General features: G+C 40.9%; 1 protein-coding gene across 1 annotated transcript in view; it reads left to right on the plus strand.

Moving 5' to 3' along the window:
• The window catches only part of myom1b (myomesin 1b), a 51,705-nt gene that overhangs the window by 6,806 nt on the left and 18,735 nt on the right, over window positions 1-26,164 (plus strand). Inside the window, exons 6-21 of the mRNA XM_053342829.1 lie at window positions 234-322; window positions 2,050-2,091; window positions 4,583-4,744; window positions 5,310-5,471; window positions 10,183-10,324; window positions 11,316-11,515; window positions 12,086-12,139; window positions 12,225-12,349; window positions 13,073-13,256; window positions 13,925-14,099; window positions 14,185-14,306; window positions 18,578-18,595; window positions 22,855-23,051; window positions 23,134-23,260; window positions 24,940-25,124; window positions 25,219-25,333. Coding sequence (XP_053198804.1) covers window positions 234-322; window positions 2,050-2,091; window positions 4,583-4,744; window positions 5,310-5,471; window positions 10,183-10,324; window positions 11,316-11,515; window positions 12,086-12,139; window positions 12,225-12,349; window positions 13,073-13,256; window positions 13,925-14,099; window positions 14,185-14,306; window positions 18,578-18,595; window positions 22,855-23,051; window positions 23,134-23,260; window positions 24,940-25,124; window positions 25,219-25,333 — 2,099 coding nt within the window. The remainder of the gene's footprint in view (window positions 1-233; window positions 323-2,049; window positions 2,092-4,582; window positions 4,745-5,309; window positions 5,472-10,182; window positions 10,325-11,315; window positions 11,516-12,085; window positions 12,140-12,224; window positions 12,350-13,072; window positions 13,257-13,924; window positions 14,100-14,184; window positions 14,307-18,577; window positions 18,596-22,854; window positions 23,052-23,133; window positions 23,261-24,939; window positions 25,125-25,218; window positions 25,334-26,164) is intronic.

The raw sequence follows: 26,164 nt of genomic DNA on the forward strand, positions 1-26,164 counted from the left end.
AATTACATCACCAATGGAGTCTATTTATTGCCAGAGTATTCCTGGCCCGGAGTTAGGGGACACGCTACAGTTGAGGCTCGCATAGTTGGTATTATTTACATGGTTGACAGGGCCGAGGTTGAGTCAGTGGGGGGGAGGGAGGAAGGGGGGGAAGGGCACTGTACATGTGAATCCTTAAGCGACAGAGTGTGCGCATCGTTGGACGTTGATCAGCTGATGTTCTCCTCTTTCAGGTGTGATTTCGATGACACGGCGCAGTATCGCGTCTCTGCTATGAACACCCAGGGAGAGCTGTCTGCTTTCGCCTCCGTCGTTGTGAAGAGTAGGTTTTTAAAAAAAAGTTTTAACACCACCACAAATCAATACACACACACACACACACACACACACACACACACACATATATACAAATATTCCAACAGTATCAAGCTCACCCACAGCTGTTTGCTCACTACCACACATTCTTTTAACCCTCCTGTCGTCCTCCCGGGTCAAATTGACCCCATCTCTTTTGACTGTTCCTTCCTTCGTTCCTCTTTCTTTAATTTTTCCTTTGTTCTTCCCCTCCTTCCATACTTCTTTCCTCACTTCCTTCCTTCCTTCCTTCCTTCCTTACTCCCTCCTTTCCTTCCTTACTCCTTTCCTTCCTCCCTCCCTACTCCTTTCCTTCCTTCCTTCCTCCCTCACTCCTTTCCTTCCTTTCCTTCCTTCCTTCCTTCCTTCTTTCTTCTCTCCCTCCCTCCTTACTCCTTTTCTTCCTCCCTCCCAACTCCTTTCCTTCCTTCCTTCCTTCCTTCCTCCCTCCTTTCCTTCTTTACTCCTTTCCTTCCTCCCTCCCTCCCTCCTTACTCCTTTCCCTCCTTCCTCCTTTCCTTCCTCCCTCCCTCCTTTCCTTCCTCCTTCCTTCCTCCTTTTCTTCCTCCCCCCTACTCCTTTCCTTCCTTTCTTCCTCCCTCCGTACTCCTTTCCTTCCTTCCTTCCTTCTCTCCTTACTCCCTTCCTCCCTCCTTACTCCTTCCCTTCCTTCCTTCCTTCCTTCCTTCCTTCCTCCCTCCCTTCCTCCCTCCCTCCCTCCCTCCCTCCTAACTCCTTTCCTTTCCTTCCTTCCTTCCTTCCTTCCTTGACCTGAGGACAACAGGAGGGTTAAAATCACTAAAACACTCTCAGACAGTGATTATCATCTCCAACTCACTGGTGTTGGAAGTTTTCAAATGTTTAAAAGTTTATTGCCATTCATAAATATGGTAAGGTACATACAATGAATTGGTGTAGAGACTAATTATGAGTCAGAATATGAACAGTTTGTTAAGGGTTCAAATTGACACCATACATCACATAGAGAATGAAAGTCTTCGGTGGAGAATAACAGGTGTCCATCACCTCATAAATATGGGTATTTTTAGCTGTAGGAGGGCTGTCATATGTTCCATCATCAACAAAATATGCATTATATAGCGCCGATCAGTGGTTGAGGAGGGATGACAGCTCCTAAGATTTTCTCCATTTCTTCCTTTATGTCTTTCCAGAATGTCTGTATTTTGGGGCAATCCCACAAAATACAAGTATGATCCTCAACCATACCACAGTTTCTCCATAATTTGTTTGTCATATTGTTTTTAAAAACACAGACGGCCACTATAGCGGACTCCTAAAGAACTTAATCTTCATATTTCAATCAAATTCTTTTCATATCTGGCACTTTTAAAGATTTCATAGATAAATATAGCTAGTTATTAGAGGATATTTAATGGTTTATGTCTTGTGTTTTATAGTTTGCCAGTGTAATATTGCACATGTAGTTTCTCATTATTCTGTTATATCAATGTATACTGTATAAATATGTCTGTATCACATTCATGTCAAGCCCTGCACTGTTGTTTATTCTAACTAAATATTATATTTCTCTGTTAATGCTGACTTTATGATCATTTGATGCACTGTTGCTTGCTTTCATGTGTGTCTTTTAAGATGTATTTGAATACTTTTAAAAGCACCTAAATGCATTAATTATTATCTATTATTTATAGAAAATGCTGTGTTTCTTTACAGGGTTCAAAGGTGAAGTTGAGGAGTCCCTGCCACTCCCCCGACGTAAGTGTGGATTTAATACATGCTTGCTTTTATTTATCATAATATACTGCATTGTGTATTTAAAGCTGCATTAATCAGCAGGCTGAAAAACACTCCACCTGTCTTATAGTCACTGTTGCTTGCATATCCAGCAGGAACAAAGCATCATTTAAATTTTTGTCAACATTTCTTCTTCTTTTCTGCTAACTGCTAACGGCTAAACGCTAACTGCTAACTGCTAAACGCCAACTGATAAACGCTAACTGCTAAACGCCAACTGCTAAACGCTAACTGCTAACTGCTAACCGCTAACAGCTAACTGCTAGCTTTGTCTGCTGGCTAGGCTCTACATGGGATTATCTGAGCTTCTTTGCTTGTGACAGCTACTGTATCTGCTTCTGCTGTGAACTTGGTGTTGAGACTGAACCAATAAAGCTAAAAAAAAATTAGCTAGAAGACAATTAAAAGAACAGAGCTGCACAGATTTAGCATAATAACAATACTCTGTGTGTTTGTTTAGCAGCCATTTGATTAAATACTGATTAATGCAGCTTTAAATTTTAACATTATGTCTATACTTATAAGCCAAAATGAATTCTGCATTATTAACATTATCTATGCTGTGTTGTGCATTGATTGGGGGTGGGATGGGGGGACTGGGGAGACAGTGGGTGCTTTTATGCTTGCTGACAACTTTTTTGTTTCTTTGACGCTTCGGTGGGAACGCAGGGGCCATTTGTGAAGGTAACAGGGTCGCAGAGATCTGGTTTTGCTCTATCCACTATCTATTTGTCTGTGCATGCTCATTCTCATCTGTGTAGAAATGTAGAGTTCACTGTTTTCTCCTCTCCTCATAGCTTCTGTAGTTACTCTGGACAAATCTCTGAGTAGAAGCAGCCTGTGTGTTGTATACATTATAACACCTTGCAAATGTATGTTGTCATGTAGTTTAGAAGGACTGAGCTACAGTTTCATGATCAACTGAGATATTTTTGTGTTAAATGAGAATACATACATTGCCATTTGATAGTGTCTAACATACTTACTCTTAGCAAAAAGTAGTATACTTGAAGTTCATTTTATTAAGTATGCTTGAGTGTAAGTATAAGTATAGCAAGTATACTACGGACCATGTACTTGTAGTGTACTAGAAAGTATACTAATTTAATACCTCTTAATTTAATACCACTAAATTGGAACATTTTTAAGTTTATAAAAGTAGACTTTAAGTTTACTTTATAAGGTCAGTTTAAGTTTATAAAAGTACACTTTCAGGTATATAACAAGTTCACTCATACTGCCCTTGTACTAGTTCTATACTATATGATGTTGAATATATAAGTTTATAAAAGGGGTAATACCTCAAAGCTACATTTTTATTCTGCTAAATTAAATGTAAGCGCGAGTCAATGACTTGACCTTATTCTGTACTTGGATCAAGATTTACTGAGTATTAGTACTTTGTGGCAGAAAGAAGTAAAAAGTATACTTAAGTACAAGGAAGGAAAGGAGGGAGGAATAACGAAGGAAAGGAGGAATGAAGGAAGGAAAGGAGGAAGAAGGGAGGAAGAAAAAGAGGAAGAAGGAAGGAAAGGAGGGAGGAAGAAGGAAGGAAAGGAGGAAGGAAGGGAGGAAAGGAGGGAGGAAGGAAATAAAAAGTACACTAAAGTACAAGGAAGGAAATGAGGGAGGAAGAAGGAAGGAAAGGAGGAAGAAAAAGAGGAAGAAGGAAGGAAGGGAGGAAAAGAGGGAGGAAGGACATAAAAAGTACACTAAAGTACAAGTATAAGCTTTAGTATTAAAGTATAAGTGTAAGTCTTAGTATTAATGTCAAGTATACTTCACTATACTATTTTTAAGTATATAAAATATAGTATAAAATAAGTATACTCGTAGTACACTTGAATAAACTACTTTATGCTAAGGGTAGACACTATCAAGTATACTATAGAGCCTTGGAAGTAGAATAAATCTGTTAAAGTAGCATTTTTTCATTTTCTTTTAGAGATTATTATATTAATCCTGGCTATAAATTGTCTTCATCACACTTTCTCACGTTTGGTTTTCTTTATCTTACGTTCACTGGGTTTTCATGTGTTCGTTTTGCTTCACTGTTTGATGCATGATATAAAACTGTCAGACTTGCCTTCCTTCTCTTTTTGAGCACTGTGAAGTTGTTTTTCAGTGTCACTCTTTTTCTTTTCTTTTTGTCTGTTTCTGTGTCGTCGTTCATCTTCTTCACACATTTGATAACTTTTGATCCACCTCTTCTTCTGTTTGACTGCAACGTTTCTGATCTCAGCAGACTGTTCATGTTTTCTTTTTATGACTTTTTTTTCTCTCTTTGTGGATATGAGGATTGAATGTATGTGATCATTCTCTGTCTCCATTTCTTCTAGTCCAGTGTGATTTGTGGTCGTCGCACTCGTCCGAAATTGCTAAACAACTACAAACTGTATCCATGACGACGCTCTCTGACTTCTGACTCTAATTCCTCATGCTTTACCCGTAGATGGCCCAGTCTCTGAATATGGCATCACCTTCAAGACTCACATTGTTGATACCTTCGGCGTATCCTTTGGAAGAGAGGGAGAGACCATGAGTCTTGGATGTACGGTCATCATTTACCCCCATCTGAGCCGTTACCAGCCAGAGATCCAGTGGTACAGAGATCGTAAGTAAACTGTTTGTCTTTTAACTCCAACAGGACGATATGTGTGTGGGGTTTTACTTATAGACTTAATTCACTTGAAAGCCCCTCTAAATAGTTTTTTCTGTCTCTGCTGCACCATAGGGTGGATTAGGGTAATGTGACTGACTTGTTTACCCCATTTACATATGAATCCAATACATTATATCATTATGAAAGATGTTTCCTTGTTAAATCAGAAGAACATTTTTGGATATTGAACTAAAAAGTTTCAGAATTTGTGGATTTTGTAAAATGGGACTTAGAAATACTTTTATTTATACAAAACAGGCTTATCTGCCAAAACTGTCCGCATTAATTTAATTTAGTAGGCCTACAATTTTTAGATTAAACAATATAACTTACACATCAACATTGAGAGAACAGTCATATTTATATAGAGCCCAACAACAACAAAAACCCTAAAAAACAAATCTATGGCCCCTTTCTGCTCAAGGGCTACTGCTTCTCAGTACTTGCCCAGATTACCTGTATGATAGTTGGGGATTATATCTATATCAATGATTCCTTCTTTCCTTTTTCCCCCCAGATGTTCTGCTGACTGATTCTAAGTGGAGCCGCATGCACTGGAGTGGAGACCGAGCCACACTGACGCTCACACACCTGAACAAAGAGGATGAAGGCCTCTACACTCTGCGTGTCACCACCAAGTCTGGATATGAAACCTACTCCGCCTACGTCTTTGTCAGAGGTGGGTTCACCCTCCATAAAAGTTCTCTCATTATTGAAAAGTGCTGCAATATATAGTTTTATTTTGGATTGCTAGCACATACATAGGGGAGAATGGGGTTGGTATGGATATGGATCATCAAATATGTCTTGTGCCCAAACAAGACAATCTTAGAAATGAATTTAAAATGTTTAGTTTCATTGAAGTACAACAACCTAACCTATCTCCTGCACCAAATGAACATAAAGAGGAAAAATCATTCCTATAAGTGCAATTTTTTGTATCCTTTATAATAATATGATGCAGGTTAATCTCTCTGGCTGCTCTGAGCTTCACATCTGGAGGAGTTTGGATCTTATTTGTCTTCCTGATAAAGGTCCTGCTCATTTTGCTTTATAAAAAGAAAGAAAGGATTAGATATATCACTATCTATGTACTGTATATGCCAACATGTGACAACCACGTTGCCGGGTAGTTAAACTATCACTCTCTCTTCATGCTTTTTAATAATAATAATAATATTAGTAGTTTTATTATAAACTCATTATGTAAAAGCCTAGAAGAGAAACACTGAAGAGCTGGATGTTTAAATTTTTTGGGGGTTTTTTTGTAATTATCTTTTTACTGATATCAAAATACACCATTTCTTCCACACATTACATCCTGTACAATGTCTTCTAGACAGACAACGCAGTACACAAACTCCTACAGGAGATACAAACCATAACCAGACATAATCTCATTTATAGTCATCCATACAGCAAAATGAACACAAAGACAAGTCCAGGTTTGTTTTCTCTTTTTTCCAGCTCTCTCTCCTTACTCAGTCCCTTTTCTCTTAATGGAAGACATTGAAAAACTTATTATCATGTGACTAAATGAACAATATAAAGTCTGTAGCTAGAACCAAGGGAGTTTATAGGATACAATATTACTCAATGAAGTCTGATTTGAGTGGTGATACAAATTGTACCCAGTTTTTCCAGAAATTCTTAAATTTACCAGTATCAAATCTGACCCAAAAAGTCAACCATTTCCACATTAAAAACACTCAACGTTCCTCTCAACTCAATGTCAAGCGGTTTCACTCCAGAAATTACCTTTAAATTAACATATCACCCAAATTCAGAAACTTTCACTACCAACTCTTTTACACAGCGCCCTCTAGGGGCCGAGATGTAATGAATGTGACGACCAACCCTGTTCTCCCTTAGATGCACATACACATCTAATCCAGAAACTTTCGGAGCACTTAAATAGCAACAGATGTTTATATATATATGTTTAGTAATGAAAATCTAACGTATCTAAGATGACACTTTCACTGCAGCTCTTGTCATCAGGAGCTAAATCTGAGCTTTAGTTTATATCCAGTATGCCATCAGAGGAAGGTCATACACACAACAGCACGTCCTCTGGCACCTGACGACGAGGCCAAATTGAATAGTCAAAGTGTTTGAATGTGAGTGACGGGTTTTAAATAGGATATATATCTAATAGCATCCGTTTGAATATCATGGGGGAAAAAAAAGGGGGTCGGTGAAGCTTATCCTCCGAGAGACAATCTGACCTTTTACAGCAGCGGTGTCAAACTCATCTCCATTAAAGGGCCACATACAGACCAAGGAAGAAAGGAAGGAAGAAAGGAAGGAAGGAAGGACGGGAGGAAGGAAAAGAAGACAGTAAGGAAGGAAGGAAGGAAGGAAGGAAAGAAGACAGTAAGGAAGGAAAAGAAGGACAGATGACAGGAAGGAAGGAAAGAAGGAAGGAAGAAAGAAAGAAAGAAGACACGAAGGAAGGAAGGAAGGTAAAAAGAAGAAAGAAAGACAGTAAGGAAGGAAGGAAGGAAGGAAAGAAGACAGGAAGGAAGGAAGGAAAGAAGACAGTAAGGAAGGAAGGAAAAGAACACAGTAAGGAAGGAAAGAAGGAAATAAGACAGTAAGGAAGGAAGGAAAGATAGAAGACAGTAAGGAAGGAAGGAAGGAAAAGAAGACAGTAAGGAAGGAAAGAAAAGAAGGACAGATGATAGGAAGGAAGGAAGGAAGGAAGAAAGAAGACGACAAAGGAAGAAAGGAAGGAAGGAAGGAATGAAGGAAGAAAAAGAAGACAGTAATGAAGGAAGGAAGGAAAGAAGACAGTAAGTAAGGAAGGAAGGAAAGAAAGTGGGCCAGATTGGACACCTCAGCCGGCCGGTTCTGGCCCACGGGCCGCATGTTTGACACCACTAGAGAAAATAGCCCCTGTTGTTCCTCTGCTGCGACTCAGAGCCGTTGAGTAAAGACGACGGTACGAGCCAACGCAGGTAGGAGCCAACGTTTCCATAACACAACGCTATATGAGCCGAGCTATTCTCAGCTGAGAGCTCAGGCTTAGAACGAGTCTCGCTGTGAATGCAGAGGGATTTATATTTCTGCTTCAAGGAGAAACAATAGGCTGCTGCTCTGTGTCCTTCCTGAGCTTCCTACCTGCCAACACACTCTCTAATCCAACTTAAAGAAAAAGAAAAAGACAAAAAGAAAAGAAAGTAGAATTAGTTGATTAGTTTGAGGGTAAGTAAGATACTTCCTCCATGGTTGTATAGTCAATCAATTAATCAATCAAACTTTATTTAAATAGCAGCTTTCAGTTTAAAGTGTTTAAAGTGCTTAAAATGTTGATTGACAAGAGAGAACATAAAAAAATAGATTAAAAACAAAAAGAAAGGAAAGAACAAATTACAAAGAAAAAAAGAAAAAATTAAGAACAATGCAAATTAAGTATGATAAAGATGTTTTAAAAAATTAACATAAAATAGAATAAATAATATAAAATAATAAATACATGTATAAATAATAAATGAATAAAGTAGAATAAATAATAGAAAATAATAAATAAATAAATAATAAATAATAAATGAATAGAGTAGAATAAATAATAGAAAATAATAAATGTATAACAAATACATTAATTAATTAATAAAGTAGTATAAATAAGAGAAAATAAATATATAAATGAATAAATAAATAAAGTAGAATAAATAATAGAAAATAATAAATTAATATATAAATAATAAATAAATAAATAAATAAAGTAGAATAAATAATAGAAAATAAGAAATTAATATATAAATAATAAATAAATAAAGTAGAATAAATAATAGAAAATAAGAAATTAATATATAAATAATAAATAAATAAATAAATAAAGTAGAATAAATAATAGAAAATAAGAAATTAATATATAAATAATAAATAAATAAAGTAGAATAAATAATAGAAAATAATAAATGTATAATAAATACATAAATGAATGAATTAATAAAGTAGTATAAATAAGAGGAAATAATAAATATATAAATTAATGAATAAATAAAGTAAAAGAAATAAGAGAAAAATAATACATAAATAAGTAAATGAAAGAAAACCATAAATAAACTAATAAATTAATAAAACTAAGAGAGAATAAGAGGAAAGTTTATTAAGAAATAAATAGAGTGAAAAAAATAGGTTAAAATAGATTAAAAAGACAAAATAAAAGTAAAATGAAATGAAACATACAATTTAATAAAAGCTGGACTAAAACTACAAATTAAAAGCCCAAAGAAACAAACATTCAGGCTTCATATTTCCACATCCTGTTTATATACATGCTCGTACTATATAGCCGAGCTTCCTTCACGTTATGTGTCTTTAAGAGTCACCTCTCTGATCCTCTTTCACTTCGGGGTCGAGCTGCTGCTAATTCTGTCCTCCCGCCACTGATTGCTGCCGGCTTGTGTTTGATTCGAGGTAGCGGAGACATTCCTGGCAGCGAGCCGCCCTGCAGCAGCTACACAAGTTCAACGAGGGTCACGGCTCACTTTAAATCCACCAGCAGCTAGAACCCTTCCTTCTGTCCTTCTGTCCTTCTGTCCTTCCTCCCCTCCTTCCTTCCTTCCTTCCTTCCTTCTTCGAGCCCTGCAGCAGCTACACAAGTTCAACGAGGGCCACGGCTCACTTTAAATCCACCAGCAGCAGCTAAAACCCTTCCTTCTGTCCTTCTGTCCTTCCTTCCTTCCTCCTTTCCCTTCCCTTCCCTTCCCTTCCCTTCCCTACCTCCCTTCCTTCCTTCCTTCCTTCCTTCTTTCTGTCCTTCCTTCCTTCCTTCCTTCCTTCCTTCCTTCCTCCCTTCTCTTCCCTTCCCTTCCTTCCTTCCTTCCTCCCTTCCTTCCTTCTTTCCTTCCCTCCCTCCTTCCTTCCTTCCTTCCTTCCTTCCTCCCTTCCTTCCTCCCTTCCCTTCCTCCATTCCTCCCTTCCTTCCTTCCTTCCTCCTTCCCTTCCTTCTTTCCTTCCTTCCTTCCTTTCTTCCTTCCTTCCTCCCTTCCCTTCCCTTCCCTTCCCTTCCCTTCCCTACCTCCATTCCTCCCTCCCTTCCTTCATTCCTCCCTCCCTTCCTTCCTCCCTCCCTTCCTTCCTTCCTTCCTTCCTTCCTTCCTTCCTTCTTTCTCCCTATCTTCTTTCCTTCCTTCCTTCTTTCTCCCTTCCTTCCTCCTTTCCTTCCTTCCTAGGCGTAATGTTTGGGGTCAGTAAATAAATATGAAAAGAAAATGTATATCTGTGTGTAGGAGAGGTGACTGATGTTCACTCTCTCTCTCTCTCTCTCTGTGTGTGTGTGTGTGTGTGTGTGTGTGTGTGTGTGTGTGTGTGTGTGTGTGTGTGTGTGTGTGTGTGTGTGTGTGTGTGTGTGTGTGTGTGTGTGTGTGTGTGTGTGTTAGACACTGATGCTGAGGTGGAAGGAGCTCCAGGTGCTCCTCTCGATGTGTGCTGTCTGGATTCAAACAAGGATTACATTATTGTCAGCTGGAAGCAGCCGGCTGTGGACGGTGGAAACTCTATCCTGGGTTACTTTGTGGACAGGTCAGTCCTCATGTTACTGCCCTTCTTCTAACACTCATATAAACATTTGCCATATACATATAATAAACACAAAGATGACACTGCTGGGTTGAAGATTAAGGCAAGTTCATTTCATACAGTAAGAATTGGAAACAAAAAACATAAAAACATGCAATTTGAAAAATAAAAATAAAACAAAGTACAGAAAAATAGAAAGAGAGAGAACTACAATACTAGAATAGAGCATTAAATATAAGGTTGCAGCATAAAATAATGATTTGCTTTGAAATTATTAAAAGGACATATGACAGATTAAAATGTAAAGTGCTTTAAAATAGCTCAAACATAAGCTCAGGAGAAGAGAAGTGAAGAACTAACCCTAACCTGGACGATACGATACAATATACTTATTGTCCTCTCTGGGAAATCTGTCTTGGACTCAAGCTGATACATAAATAAATTACCTCCAACACACAAAACTAAACAAAAACAACACATAGAGCATCTACACATTGCATGAACCCCCACAGAGTATATTACACATTTGACGTATTGCACAGCCCACATATTGCATATCTACCTTATTGCATAACTCCCCTGGATGTAGGAAAGTGGAGCCTTCAGCCATAAATGATCTACTGCCCGTTAAACCTTTACCTTATCTGGGCACAAGCCAGGAATCTGGTGCTCATCAGACTCCATTAATGTAATCAGTTACTATTTATTCTTATTTTAATTCCCTCCTCCTATAGTATAGTAGTCTATTCATTTTATAATTTATTTACTTATTTATTTACTCTTATTTTAACTCATTCCACTGTACAGTCTATCACACATTTTCAAAGTCATATGTCAGGAACTGTTTTGTAAAATGTTTAAAATGTTTAAATAATAAGTTAAAATAAGTAAAAAGAAATAAATACGAAAAGATTGACAGCTTATAAATGAGAAGTTATTTACAGCTCTACTAATCTCACTAAAACCTTCCCTGTATATTGTAACATGTGTCCAGATGTGAGGTAGGAACGAACCACTGGATCCAGTGCAACGACACTCCCATCAAGTTCGCCCGTTTCCCCGTCACCGGCTTGGTTGAAGGCCGTTCTTACTACCTGCGCGTTCGTGCCGTCAACAAGTGTGGCATGAGCCGTCCGTCCCGTATGTCTGAACCCGTAGCTGCCATGGACCCGGCCGACCGCGCACGCATGAGAGGTAACACACACACACACACACACACACACACACACTGTTCCTTCTTTCCTCCCTTCCTTCCTTCCTTCTTTCTGTCCTCCTTTCCTTCCTTCTGTCCTTCATACCTTCCTTCCTTCTTTCCTTTCTCCCTTCCTTCTGTCCTTCCTTCCTTTCTTCTTTCCTTTCTTTCCCTTCCTTTCTTCCTTCTGTCCTTCTTTCCTACCCTTCTTCCCTCCTTCCTTCCTTCCTTCCTTCCTTTCATCCTTTCCATTCCTTTTCTTTCCTCCCTTCTTCCTTCCTTCCTTCCTTCCTTTCATCCTTTCCATTCCTTTTCTTTCCTCCCTTCTTCCTTCCTTCCTTCCTTCCTTCTTTCTTTCCTTTCTTTCCTTTCCTTTCCTTTCCTTCCCTTCCTTTCTTCCTTCTGTCCTTCCTTCCTTCCTTCCTTCCTTCTTTCTTTCCTTTCTTTCCTTTCCTTCCTTTCTTCCTGCTGTCCTTCCTCCCTTTCCTCCTTCCTTCCATCCTTCCTTTCTTTCCCTCCTTCCTTCCTTCCTTCCTTCCTTCCTTCCTTATAACTTTTTTACTTGCTGTCAGGTACGTCTGCTCCCTGGACCGGACAAATCATCGTCACAGAGGAAGAACCTGCAGGTACGAACTCACAGAAACACAAAAACACTTTGTTTTCTTTTCTTTTTTTTACGGGATTTAATCTTTAATCTTTTTTGACCATTAGAGGGCGTTGTTCCCGGCAGACCTCTTGAACTTCAAGTCACAGAGGCAACTAAGAACTACGTGGTGCTGAGCTGGAAACCACCTGGAGAGAAAGTCCTGGAGGGAATCATGTACTACGTGGAAAAGGTAAAATTACACCTCGTTCATGTCACATTTAAAAACATAAAGGTAAAATCCACTTTAACCCTCCTGTGATCCTTGAGTCAAGGAAGGAAGGGAGGAAAGAAGGAAAGGACAAAGGGAGAGAGGGAGGAAGAAGGAAGGAAGGAAAGGAGTGAGGGAGGAAGGAGGGAAGGAAGGGGGGAAGGAAGGAAGGAAAGGAGGCAGGAAGGAAGGAAGGAAGGAAAGGGAGGAAGGAAGGAAGGAAGAAGGAAGGAAAGGAGGGAGGGAGGAGGGAAGGAAGGTGGGAAGGAAGGGGGAAGGAAGAAGGAAGGAAAGGAGGCAGGAAGGAAGGAAGGAAGGAAAGGGAGGAAGGAAGGAAGGAAGAAGGAAGGAAAGGAGGGAGGGAGGAGGGAAGGAAGGTGGAAAGGAAGGAAGGAGGGAAGGAAGGGGGAAGGAAGAAGGAAGGAAAGGAGGGAGAAAGGAAGGGAGGAAAGGAAAGAAGGGAGAAAGGTAATGGGGAGAAAAGAAATAGAGAAGGAAGGTGTAGTCGTACCAAATTGGCACGACTACACCTGAATTTTGTTTGTACCTAAGAGAAAAATCCTAAATATGGGAAAATTGGTGAATACAGCAAGTTCTTGTAAATCTGTTGTGCATATAATTTACTAACGAATCTGCACCTATGAGATGAGACTCGTCATGTTTTTTCTGATGACTCTTGTTTTGTTTTCTCTTCCTCTTTCTCAGTGTGTGTCCGGCACAGACAGCTGGCAGAGAGTAAACACAGAGATCCCGGTCAGATCTCCTCGTTTCGCTCTGTTCGATCTCGCCGAGGGGAAATCCTACAGCTTCCGCGTCCGCTGCTGCAACTCTGCCGGCGTCGGCGAGCCCTCCGACCCCACCGAGGCAACCACAGTTGGCGACAAGCTCGGTCAGAAAACACACAATCACACACATACACACACTTCTGACTCTGTCTCACACATAGACCGTATAAAAGAAATGGACGTAACATCCGTGACGTCACCCATTGGTTTGTGGACTGCTGCTCGGAAGCCAATAGTTTCGAAGCTAGGCAGCGCCATCTTGAACATTTCAGGTGCATGCTGGGAAAAATAAAAACACAGATTCTACTTATATGGGCATTAGGCGGAGCGGGGTGGTTGCTATGGTTGCGAGGGCTGGATCTCGAGGACATTGGTCAATCAATCTGTCAATCAGGACGTAGCCACGCCCTAATGCATACCCTGCTTTATCATCAAATATAAAATCAGGGAGGCCAAAATGTCCCAAATGAACATCATACTGCATTGAAGAAGGCTTTAAACTAGCGATTGAGACCATAAACACATTTTGAAAACATTTACTGAGGTTAGAAATCAAGTGAGAAGTTGGTGAATTCTCCATTCACTTGTATAGAGACGGTCGCCCCCTGGTGGCCTTTTGATAGAATGCAGTTCTAAGTTACTTCTGCGTTGGCCTCATCTCAGAGGACCAGAACTCCCCACCTGGTCTCACACTGACTACGCAATCACATTCTTGTTTGCGGTTTCGAACACAGCCAATGACCCATAAAATGTAAAATGTTCTCGTCCACAGATACTCCGACTGCCCCGAGCAAAGTCATCCCAACTAGAAACACGGACACATCAGTGGTCGTGTCTTGGCAAGCGTCTCAGGATGCCAAAGAGCTGGTTGGATACTACATTGAGTCCAGTATCGTTGGCAGCAAAGTGTGGGAGCCGTGCAACAACAAACCCGTAAAAGCTACCAGGTAAAAAAAAAAAAAAAAAAAAAACCCACTGAGGATTTTAAAGGCTTAAAAATGAAACTATGACATATTAAAACTTTGTTTGTAGGTTCATCTGCCACGGACTGATGACAGGAGAGACCTACGTGTTCAGGGTGAGGGCCGTGAACGCAGCGGGGCTCAGCCAGTTCTCTGATGAGTCTGAGCCTGTCGAGGTGAAAGCTGCGATTGGTGAGTAAGGAACGGAGAGAGTTCATATCCGAATATAAAGAGGTTAGGTAAAGGGTTAGAGTTCACGTAGAGGTCAGAGGTCATCCCATAGTTTGTATATTCAGATTTATAGATAAATAAAGTTAAAGATCATTGTGAAGTAATCCCTTTAACCCTCCTGTTGTCCTCGAGTCAAGGTAGGATGGAGGAAGGAAGGATGGAAGGGAGGAAGAAGGAAGGAAAGGAGGGAGGAAAGAGAGAAGAAGGAAAGAAAGAGAGAATGAGCGAGGGAGGAAGGAAGGAAAGGAGGAAGGAAAGGAGGGAGGGAAGGAAGGAAGGATGGATAAAGGAAAAGAGGAAGGAAGGAAGGAAAGAAGGACAGAGCAAAGAGGAAGGGAGGAAGGTAGGAGGGAGGGAGGGAAGAAAGGAGGAAGGAAAGGAAGGAAGGAGGGAAGAAAAGAAGGAGGGAGGAAAGAAAGGAAGGAAGGAATGAGGGAGGGAGGAAAAGGAGAAGGAGGGAGGGAGGAAGAAGGAAGGAAAGGAGGGTGGAAGGAACGGAGGAAAGAAGGAAGGAAGTAGGGAGGGATAAAGGAAAAGAGGAAGGAAGGAAAGAAGGACAGAGCAAAGAGGAAAGAAGGAAGGTAGGGGGGAGGAAAGAGAGAGGAGGAGGGAGGGAGGAAAGGAAGGAGGGAAGGAAAGAAGGAGGGAGGGAGGAAAGGAGGAAGGAAAGGAAGGAGAGAGGGAAAGAAGGAGGGAGGGAGGAAAGAAGGAGAAGGGGGAGGGAGGAAAGGAGGAAGGAATGAGAGAGGGAAAGGAGGAAAGAAAGAAGGAAGGAGGAAGGAAGGACAGACGGAAGGAAGGAAGGGAGGAAAGAAAGAAAGAACAGTCAAAACAGACGGGGGCAATTTGACCCGGGAGGACGACAGGAGGGTTAATAATTTTAAAAAAAAAATATTTATTATCTCAGGACGGGATTCTCTTCTTCATGTTTTTTATTTTTCTTGTCAGAGGTTTTTTAAATCTGCCATTTTTTTCCTGGTATTTTAGTTTTATATTGAGACATGTCTTCAGCATCTGCACCCCCACACTTTCTCCACCATGGTTCCACCCTGATACCCCCCCACCCAGCCACATCTACCCCCCCCCCCTCCACCACCACCACCACACACCTCCACCCACCTTGCTCTTCCTCCTCCTCCTCTTCCTCCTCCCTGCTCAGCCTGAGGCGGGGTCAGGGTCAGGACTTGTAGACTTCCTCTAAATTTGGGTCAGTGCGATCCAATTCAGCGGTCGTTACAAACCAGCCCCGGTATCACACATCATCACCCCCCCCCGCTCCCCCAAACCACCACCTCCACCTCCACCTCCACCTCTACCTCCACCTATCCTGGGCACGAGACGTGTCGGCAACCCCCACATGGTGCTGAAGGTACCAACACACAGAGACCACCCCCACCCCTCTCCACCGGTACCCTTATTAAACTGGACTGAGCCTTTCAACTTCTTTCTTAGCTACTAACCTCACAGTGGTATTGGTCTGCTAAAGGGTCAGTGACAAAAATATCTTAAAGCAGCATTATCCACCTACAGTGTATTTAAGTGGACTTGTACTAATAATGTAAATGTTTCCTGATCTCCATGGTTACCCAGATTAAATGTAATATTTAGAACAATAGTATTCCATTAGCTTTATTTAATATAAAAGTTATAATGTAAGATCATGCCAAACTAGTTGATATGGTGTTTTATTGACTATTTACTGTTTTTAAGCAAGTTGAATTATTTGGTAAAAAGTTTTTATGGTTACACCACTTACACATTTTTACCATAATCCTCTAATATATTCTCTCTAAATGGATTAAAAGCAGAAATTTGCTGCTGAGTCCACAAAAAAAAGGATGTGTGCAAGTTATTCATACGCTTTATTGTCATTATATTGAGGGTCAGACAACAATATAACGAAACCTAGATAGCACAATTGTCCTAAATGTGCTTTTAGGGAACGCTATTGACAGAAGCATATTGCATTGACTTTAAGAAAAAGAGAAAAAAAAGTTTGTTTTTCTGAATGAACAGATGCTTTCATTCCCTACTTGAGATCTAAATACTGTAGTATACACTATATACACTCTATATATCATTAAATGGAAAATACAGTAAAAAAAAAAAGTAAAGTGATGTTTAAAGGAGTAATATGACAATTTAAGAAATATGCTCATTCGCTTTCTTGCCAAGTGACGAGAAGATTGATACGATTCTCATGTTACAGTAAAAATGAAGCTACGGCAAGCAGCTGGTGACAAAAGTGAGTCTAAAAATGACAAATTGTGGTTAATCAGAGTATTTCTTTCAGTTTTATTGTCACTGTTAAATTATCAGGTTTCTCTTTCCTTTGCTAAGCTATGATAACGATGATAAGGATTTTATTGTCATTGCAGCCATGTAGATACATAAAAGAGAAAGAAATACTAGTAATAAAAGTAATAAAAATTAATGAACATCGACACAATAAGATATAATATAGGTCCATAAATTAATCAGTAAATGCAATAAAGAGATTAAGCAAGTATGTAACCATGGCAACAAAGTGAATTAGCAATAAAGAGATAAAGCAATATAATAAATAAAGAGTAGCAGCAGAATCACAAATATAAGAGCGGTATCAATCTTCTGTGTAAGTATGTAACCATGGCAACAAAGTGAATTAACATAGTCACCAATATTTTAAACTACTCCTTTAATGCAGTGAATTGCGGTTTAGTGTTATCTTTACATAAGAAAACACATTAAAACCATTTAAAGAACAGATATTCAGCTAGTTTAACTTTTATTTTTAAATAGAAACAGACCAATACTGCTGCTATCATTTTTATCAGAAATGCTCTTTATGATGTTTTCTGTTTCTTGCTCCCTAAAACCACTCGGCATTATTAACTAAAACAGCCTTTCACTGGCCAGCTTTGTTCTGAGCAGCATGCTCTGTTTGCCCTTATGAAACACACTCAGTAACCATGGCAACGGGTTTCTTTACAATCTCATCAAACTTATACTATGTTGAATATGAATCCATACTGAGTGAATCTCTACTTACAAAGAACTTTATTTATTTCACATGCTATCTTTTATGAGGGTTGGGATGGTTGCTATGGAGACGTAATAGATTACAGATTACTAGTTACTCTATTTATAATGTAATAAGTAATGTAACTATTTCAATGACTTCATCAAAGTAATGTAACTTATTACATTTGATGACTTTTCTAGTTTCTAACCAATGTTTTCAGCTGTTAGGGTAAATGTTCCATCCATCTGTCCTTCCTTTCTACCTTTTTTCTTTTCTTCCTTCCTTCCGTGTGTCCTTCCTTCCTATTTTCCTTCCTTTCTTTCTTCTTCCTTTTCTCCCTTCCTTCCTATTTTCCTTCCTTCCTTTCTTCCTCTCTTCCTTCCTTCCTTCCTTCCTTCCTCCCTTCCGTCCTTCCTTCCCTCCTTCCTCCCTTCCTTTCTTCCTTCCCCCCTTCCTTCCTCCTTTCCTTCCTTCCTTCCTCCCTTCCTTCCTTCCTTTCTTCTTCCTTTCCTTCCTTCCTTCCTTCTTCCCTTCCTTCCTTCCTCCCTTGCTTTCTTTCGTCCTCCCTTTCTACCTTCCTTCCTTTCTTCCTTCTTTCCTTCCTTCTGTCCTTCCTTCCTTCCTTCCTTCCTCCTTCCTTTCTTTCTTCTTCCTTTCCTCCCTTCCTTCCTATTTTCCTTCCTTCCTCCCTTCCTTCCGTCCTTCTTTCTGTCCTTCTTTCCTTCCTATTTTCCTTCCTTCCTTCTTTCCTTCCTTCTTCCCTTCCTTCCTTCCTTCCTTCCTTCCTTCCTTCCTTCCTTCCTAAATTAAAAATATTGATTTCAAAGAATTAAAAACAGCAATATTTGTATTCAGTAACATGAAACACTTGAAACTGAATTTCAAATCATATAAATTAGATTATAACATATATTTCATCTTTTGAGGTGAAATCTGAGAGGTAATGAAATCCGTTGGCATCATTACTGGAGCGTTTTTTTTCATAAAGGGTTGGTGCAAAGCTTTTCACTCGCCTGCATGCTTTCATAATCCCAAATATAACGCCTGCTCGCCTCCTCACATGGATGTCACTCGTTGGTCATCTTGTCTTCATTTCTCACACCAGAGTCAGATGAAGACATTTTTATTTTAATTTAAAGACTGATGTATTTCTGTCTCTGTCTGTCTGTGACTTTTTTGTTGTGTTTTTAAAAAAGCCTCTTTTGCTCTTCTCTGCTAACTCCTGTAGGGGGCGGCATCCCTCATGGTGTGTTGCCGCCGGAGACGGGGCCGGGGGGTAACGCGGGCCGACTAACTGAGCACAGGCCACGCTGGACGGGCGCGCATGAAACTGTCCAGTCTCCCTCTGACACAATGCAAAAGCGCAAAGCTCAGACTGACACTAAAGCCAGGGAGGGGGCCGGGGCTGCTAGCTCGGGCCTCGCAGACCCCACGGAGAGTAGAAACAAAGGGGGGAAGAGAGGCGGAGGCGGTGGCGGCAGTGTTTCCTGGGCCCCTGACCTGGCAAAAGACTCGGTGTCAGGCTCAGTTTCTGACTCACTTACTGACATAGTTAAAGCTGCAGCTCACTTAGACCCGGTCAGTGATTCTGGGGTTCAGGATCAGGCTGTAGAAGCAGCAGCAGCCGGTGAGCCTGAAGCCGAGCAGGCGCGTAATAAGTTCACGTTAGATGCTTCTGCTAATCGGAAGACAGCGAGGCCAAGGAGAGAGTCGGCAGGTGAGCAGCAACCGGTGTGAGATGGACAAACCCCCCAAAAAACCCCTCAAAACATCATATAATAAAACATCATTTCCTACCATGGTTTAGTTTAAAATGAAAGTATTGGGTCGCGTTTCTACCACATGAACTTTCTCCAGGTGCTAAGAACCTTTTGAGGAACTTAAGGCCGTTTCCACTGCAGGAACCATAGCAGGAACCGCTCTACCTGAACTTTAAAGGGGCAAACCATAGACTGTATAAAAGAAATGGACGTAACATCCGTGACGTCACCCATTGGTTTGTGGACTGCTGCTCGGAAGCCAATAGTTTCTAATCTAGGCAGCGCCATCTTGAAAATTTCAGGTGCATGCTGGGAAAAATAAAAACACGGATTCTACTTATATGGGCCATGAGGCGGGGCCATGGGCGGAGCGGGGAGGTTGCTAAGGTTGCGAGGGCTGGATCTCGAGGACGTTGGTCAATCAACCTGTCAATCAGGACGTAGCCACGCCCTAATGCATACCCTGCTTTATCGTCACATATAAAATCAGGGAGGCCAAAATGTCCCAAATGAACATCATACTGCATTGAAGAAGGCTTTAAACTAGCGATTGTCAATTCTCCATTGACTTGTATAGAGACGGTCGCCCCCTGGTGGCCTTTTGATAGAATGCAGCTCTAAGTTACTTCCGCGTTGGCCTCATTTCAGAGGAATACAAAAAACAGGACGAATCTGTGTGGTAGTTTCCTCGTGTGTTAGTACTGCGTCTCTAAATAATCTGATTTGTACCTACCTGATATCTACCTGGTTCCTCTGATGCGGTGGAAACGGAAGTACCAAAGTTTAGTCCTCTGGGTTCAAAGTACCTCGAATTTCTGGTGGAAACAAGGCTTTGGTGACACTTTCTTTTACAGGTTCTTTAATTTAAAGCTATTTTCAGAAAAGTAAATTACAGGTATTTAACATTTAACATTTAATTTTGAGGATATTTTACAGAGACGATGGTGAAGTTTGGTACAAATTATAAGAAGAATAGAACTGGAAAATAAGTTTAATTTGCAAGAATTCTTAATAAATTTGATAGAAAATACTTTATTTGTAGTTTAATGTGTTAAATGATATTATTAGGTTGTGTCTGATAAGCACCATCAACTATTTTAGTAGCACTTTATTTTACAGATATTTGTGTTTTTTTTTAATAATTACCTGAAGGCAGCTGCTGTAATTCTTATGATATTTATTTAAAAGGGTTATATAATTTAGTAGTTTATGAGAAATACACTCCTATATAAAGAAATAATGTAATCTGCTAATATATCATTTGAAATATATTATTAAGAATTATTGGGATGATCAATTATTGTGATTATCTACTCTATTAAAAATCAGATTTATTAAGAATTTGTGCAAATTAACAATAATGAGTGGATACTTAACAACTAAACAAGGGTTACTTCTCCAATTTTTAAATAATTTGTACCACTTTTTTTTGTAAAATGTCCAAAAATGAACCATTAAATACCTGCAAATTAACATAAAAACAGGAAATGAGTATAAAATAAAGCACCTGCAACATAAAGTGCTAACAAAATATTCTACTCTGACTTTATAATGTCATAAAAGAAGGATTTCCCTTTTTTATATCAGCTCTGCAAGGTTCAACTTCCCCTCTCACAGGTTTTTTTTTATTTAATATATTTAATAAACAGTAGGTGAGTTTCTCTGCTGGTTCTTCTTGTGAAGGTAAGTCTTTATAAATTATAAAACACTTCTGAGCTCAGATTTAACTCATCACAGTCACGCTTAGACGTTTCGCTACCGCACCACTTTCACATAACCTCTCCTCTCACTCAAGGTTTGGTGTCAGTAATCACCTGGCACCTCAGGGTGAAGGGTGGGGGGTGGGTGGAGGGATCAGAGCACCCACCACCCACACTTTAACACACAGACTCAGAAGTATGTCACGACACAGTAGGAGCCAGATAATCACTCACTGTACTTTGAGAAGTGGGTCATATCCAGATATCCAACACAGGACACTTTGTGACCTGAGACCTTTTCAGAAGCAGACTGTGTGCTTCTCCTCTCGGACACTTTGACCAAACCCCCCCCTCCCCCTCCTCCCCCCCACTCCTTCCAATACGACCCGCCACGACCCCCTCAGTAGACGAGGGTATCAAGTTCACCTAACTATTTGTGTTTGACATCATAATTTATTATCGCCGTGTTACATGATCCTGATTTTGGAAAACTCCTTCGACCAAGTCTCAGAAATCACAGTGTCCTTCTTTGTTGGGGTCATTTTTTTTTTTTTTTACCACAAATTACTGTTTTGAAACTTAAGATTTAAGATTTAGGATTTCTTTTATTGTCATTTTCATTATGCACTTTCACAGGTAAGAAAATTAAATATTGTTTCCCTTTAAAAGACAATACAAAATGATCGAAAATGAATTGGCCTGGTTAAAAGTCATGATTTAAAATACTCATAATTAAAAGGATGTTGATGTTCATAAAGTAAGCAAACTTAATAATAAATGATATGAGGGAACAGAGAGAGATGAGATGAGAAGATTGAAACCAATTGAATATGAAGCCAATTAATTTAGCTTAGCATAAAGACTGGAAGCAATCAATCAATCAACCAATCTTTATTTGTATAGCGCCAAATCACAACGGAGTCATCTCAAGGCACTTTCCACATAGAGCAGGTTCTAAACCGAACTCTTCAGGTTTTAACTTTAAAGAGACCCAACATTCCCACATGAGACACAGTGGAGAAAAAAAACTTCCTTTTAACAGGAAGTAACCTCAGAACCAGACTCAGAGTGGGAGAACATCTGCCTCGACCGGTTGGGGTTGAGAGGAGAGAAAGGAAGGATAGAGGAGAGAGAAGAAGGATAGAGGAGAGAGAGGAAGGATAGAGGAGAGAGAGGAAGGATAGAGGAGAGAGAGAGAGAGAGAGAGGAAGGATAGGAGAGAGAAGCACAATGAAAATCAACAATGAAGCTAGAAGGTCCGGGACTGGAATCTGTCATCCGGACATCTACAGGCCCAGATTATCTGTGAGACGAGAAAGCACATACAAAGCAAACCAAAAACCAAGTTGTATTTTTATAAAGCAGTGTTTGCTGGACTATTCATTTCTCCCAGTTGGTTCCCAGTAGTGATTACAAGACTTTTTATGCTTTTATTAGTTGGCAAAATGAAAGAAAACAAAGGATAGAGATGCAAAAAAGGTTCCTGACTAGATTTGAACAGGGAACATTTTGGTTTATGGTCATTATCTAAGCTCTTAAACAGCTGGGACGCCCAAAGAAAAGTGTTTTTAATACTGTGACTTTTGGACAGATTAAACAAACAAGCTACAGAAAGAGTTTTAGAGATGCTGGTAAGTAGATATTATATCTTTGGACTTGTTTCCAGTCTTGCTGAGATATTAAGATACAGTGCCTTGAGATAACTTTTGTTGTGATTTGGCGCTAGATAAATAAGAATAGATTGATATGATACAATATCTACCTCCTGGCTATAGCTTCATATTGAAAAGACAGATGTATTTCCCTAAGTCTCTAATCCAGGTTTTCAGTAATGGAGCACTGAAGCTCCACAGCATCTTCAAAGCTACAATAAATTTGTGACATGCAATGCAATTTTTTTTACAACAATTTCATAAAAACGAGGATTATATGGATCATGGAAACAATCACCTCATTGTGGAGCTTCAGTTTCCCATTACATCATCGTCTCCCCCCCCCCCCTCTGAGGGAACTGTGGTGTTAATTTGAGTTTTCTGTCATCTCAGCCTCTCCTACTCCGCCCTATGGCATCAGTGTGCTGGAGTGCGTTCGTGACGCCATGGTGTTGGCCTGGAAACAGCCGACTTTCATCGGCGGCGCTGACATCACTGGATACTTCGTGGATTACCGCGAGGTCATCGATGGCGTGCCGGGGAAGTGGCACGAGGCCAACATCAAGTCTGTCAGTGACAGGGCTTACAGGGTGAGTAGATATTGGCTTATGGACACAAGTCTGGGGTTCAAATTGAGTGTTTTTGTCCTCATGTGACCCCTTGTATGTCCAGGTGACCGATCTGAAGGAGAACAGGAAGTATCAGTTCCAGGTGCGAGCGGCCAACATGGCAGGTGTCGGCATCCCGTCGTTGCCTAGTGACACCTTCCTGTGTGAGGAGTGGACCATCGCCGTGCCAGGTGCAGTTAGACCACCTGATGAACCCACAGAGAACCCTTTATTTTATTATATAACACACACAAAGTACTTTAATTTAACCCTTCTGTTGTCCTCAAGTCGAGGGAGGAAGGGAAGGAGGGGGGAAGGAGGGAGGAAGGATGGGAGGGAGGGAGGGAGGGAGGAAGCAGGAAAGGAAAGGAGGGAGGGAGGAAGGATGGGAGGAAGGAAGAAGGGAGGAAGAAGGAAGGAAAGGAGGGAGGGAGAAAGAAGGAAGGACAGAGGAAAGAAGGAGAGAAGGAAGGAAGGAAGGAAGGAGAGAAGGACAGAGGAAAGAACGAAAGAGGACAGGAAAGAAGGAAGTTAATGGGGAGGAAAAAAAGAGAGCAGGAGGAGAGAAGGAAATAAGGACGGAGGAAAGAAGGAAGGTAATGAGGAGGAAAGAAAGAGAAGAAGGAAGGAAGGAGGGAAGCAAAGAAGGAATGAAGGAAGGAGAGAAGGAAAGAAGGAAGGAAGGAAGTTAATGGGGGGGAGAGAAGGAGGGAAGGAAAGAAGGACAGAGGTAAGAAGGAGAGAACGAAGGTAATGGGGAGGAAAGAAAGAGGGAGGAAGGAAGGAGAGAAGGAAGTTAATGGGGAGGAAAGAAAGAGAGAAGGAGGAATGGAGGAAGGAAGGAGGGAAGGAAAGAAGGACAGGTAAGAAGGAGAGAAGGAAGGAAGGAAAGAAGGAAGGTAATGGGGAGGAAAGAAAGAGAGAAGGAGGAATGGAGGAATGAAGGAGGGAAGGAAAGAAGGACAGAGGTGAGAAGGAGAGAAGGAAGGAAGGAGAGAAGGGAAGAAGGAAGGTAATGGGGAGGAAAGAAAGAGAGAAGGAGGAAGCTCGAGTCCAAACCTTTAAACCTTTGAGTTTTTAAGTCCTTAACGCAGCTTTTTGTGATTGGCTGCTGTCACATTTGTTGAAATCCTGAAAGTGAATCCATCACTGAACACTTTTATATGAAGTGAGTTTTAATATTTTAGTCTCAGAGAGCGTATCGTGTTATTAAAAATCAAAAGGCTGAAGTCCAACTGAAGTGAAGACAGTGGTATTAAAACTCAAATCCCAGTTCCAGATGTTTTATTTGATTTTTATTTCTGACTAGAGACCCGTTAAATATGTCTCATGACAATGACATAGCACGACGTACTCACATGCTTAACTTCAGTACCAAACCCTCCTCCCTTCCTTCCTTCCTTCCTCCTTTCCCTCTTCCCTCCGTCCTTCCTTCCTTCTTTCCTCCCTCCTTTCCTTCCTTCTTCCTCCCTTCCATCCTTCCTTCTTTCTCCTTCCCTCCTTTCCTTCCTTTCTTTCTTCCTTCCCTCCTTCCTTCCTTCCTTCCTTCCTTTCCTTCCATTCCTTCCTTCCCTCCTTCTTTCTTCCTTTCTCCCTTCCTTCCTTCCTCCCTCCCTCCTTGTCTCTTTCTTTCCTCCCCCCTACCTTCCTCCCTTCCTTCTTTCCTCTGTCCTTCTTTCCTTCCTTTCTCCCTCCCTCCCTCCTACCTTCCTTCTTTCCTCCGTCCTTCCATCCTTGTTTCCTTCCTTCTTCCTCCCTTCCTTCCTTCTTCCATCCTCCCTTCCTCCTTCCTCCTTCCTCTTTAACATGGAACATTTAAGTAGTGTGAGACATTAACACTGTGGATGTGATTCTTCTCCTCGGACCACAGGACCTCCCTACGATCTCCAGATCAGAGAGGTGCGAAGCGACTCTCTGGTGTTGCTATGGAAACCACCCGTGTACCAGGGCCGCGATCCGGTCAACGGGGCTTACGTTGACATCAAGGAGGCGGACGCACCGGAGGAGGCGTGGAGAGGCGTCAACACCAAAGCCGTGGAGAAGACTTTCCTCAAGGTTCACTAATCATCCAAATGTATGATTTTGAAATGTGGTGACTGCTGCTGTTTGTCTAATGTTCTTTCTTTTCTTTTTTTTCATCATCTTGCAGATTAAGAATCTAAAGGAAGGAGAGACGTATGTGTTCAGAGTTCGCGCTCAGAATAAAGCCGGTGTTGGAAGAGCTTCAGAAGTGACAGATCCGGTCCACGCTGTGACCAAACCAGGTAGGAAGCACTTTAAAACAACCACAGCGGAAACAAAGTGCTGTACATAAATAGATAATACAATTAACAGGAAATAAATACTAAAATTATTGTTTTATTGTTTTTAAAACAAATTAAAAACAATAAAACACTAAACAGGAGTCTCATGCACGGTTGAAAGCCAGGGAATAAAAATGGGCTTTAAGACGAGTTTTAAAAATGGACAGTGAGGAGGCTTGTCTAATATTAGACCCTCCTGTTGCCCTCGAGTCAAGGAAGGAAGGGAGGAAGAAGGAAGGGAGGGTGGAAGAAGGAAGGAAAGGAGGGAGAGAGGAAGGAATGAAGGAAGGGTGGAAGGGAGGAAGGATGGAAGGGTGGAAGAAGGAAGGAAAGGAGGGAGGGAGGAAGAAAGAAAGGAAGGGAGGAAATAAGGAAGGATGGAGGAAAGAAGGAAGGAAGGTAGGAGGGAGGGAGGGAGAAAGGAAAAGAGGAAGGGAGGAAGGAAAGAAGGACAGAGGAAAGAAGGAAGGGAGGAAGGTAGGGGGGAGGAAAGAAAGACAAGGAGGAAGGAAAGAGGGAAGGAAAGAAGGACAGAAGGAAGGAAGAAAGGAAAGAAGGAAGGGGGAAAGAGAGAGGAAGGAAAGAAAGACAGAAGGAGGGAGGGAGGAAGGACAGACAGACGGAAGGAAGGAAGGAAAGAAGGAACAGTCAAAACAGATGGGGTCAATTTGACCCGGGAGGACGACAGGAAGGTTAAATGAAGCTTGTTCCATAATTTAGGAGCAGCAACAGAAAAAGCTCTATCTCCTCTCTGAGCTTCCGCTTTGACTTCGGTTCCTCCGGGAGCAGCAG

The sequence above is a fragment of the Scomber japonicus genome, chromosome 21, assembly GCF_027409825.1.
Source record: "Scomber japonicus isolate fScoJap1 chromosome 21, fScoJap1.pri, whole genome shotgun sequence".
Lineage (NCBI taxonomy): Eukaryota > Metazoa > Chordata > Actinopteri > Scombriformes > Scombridae > Scomber > Scomber japonicus.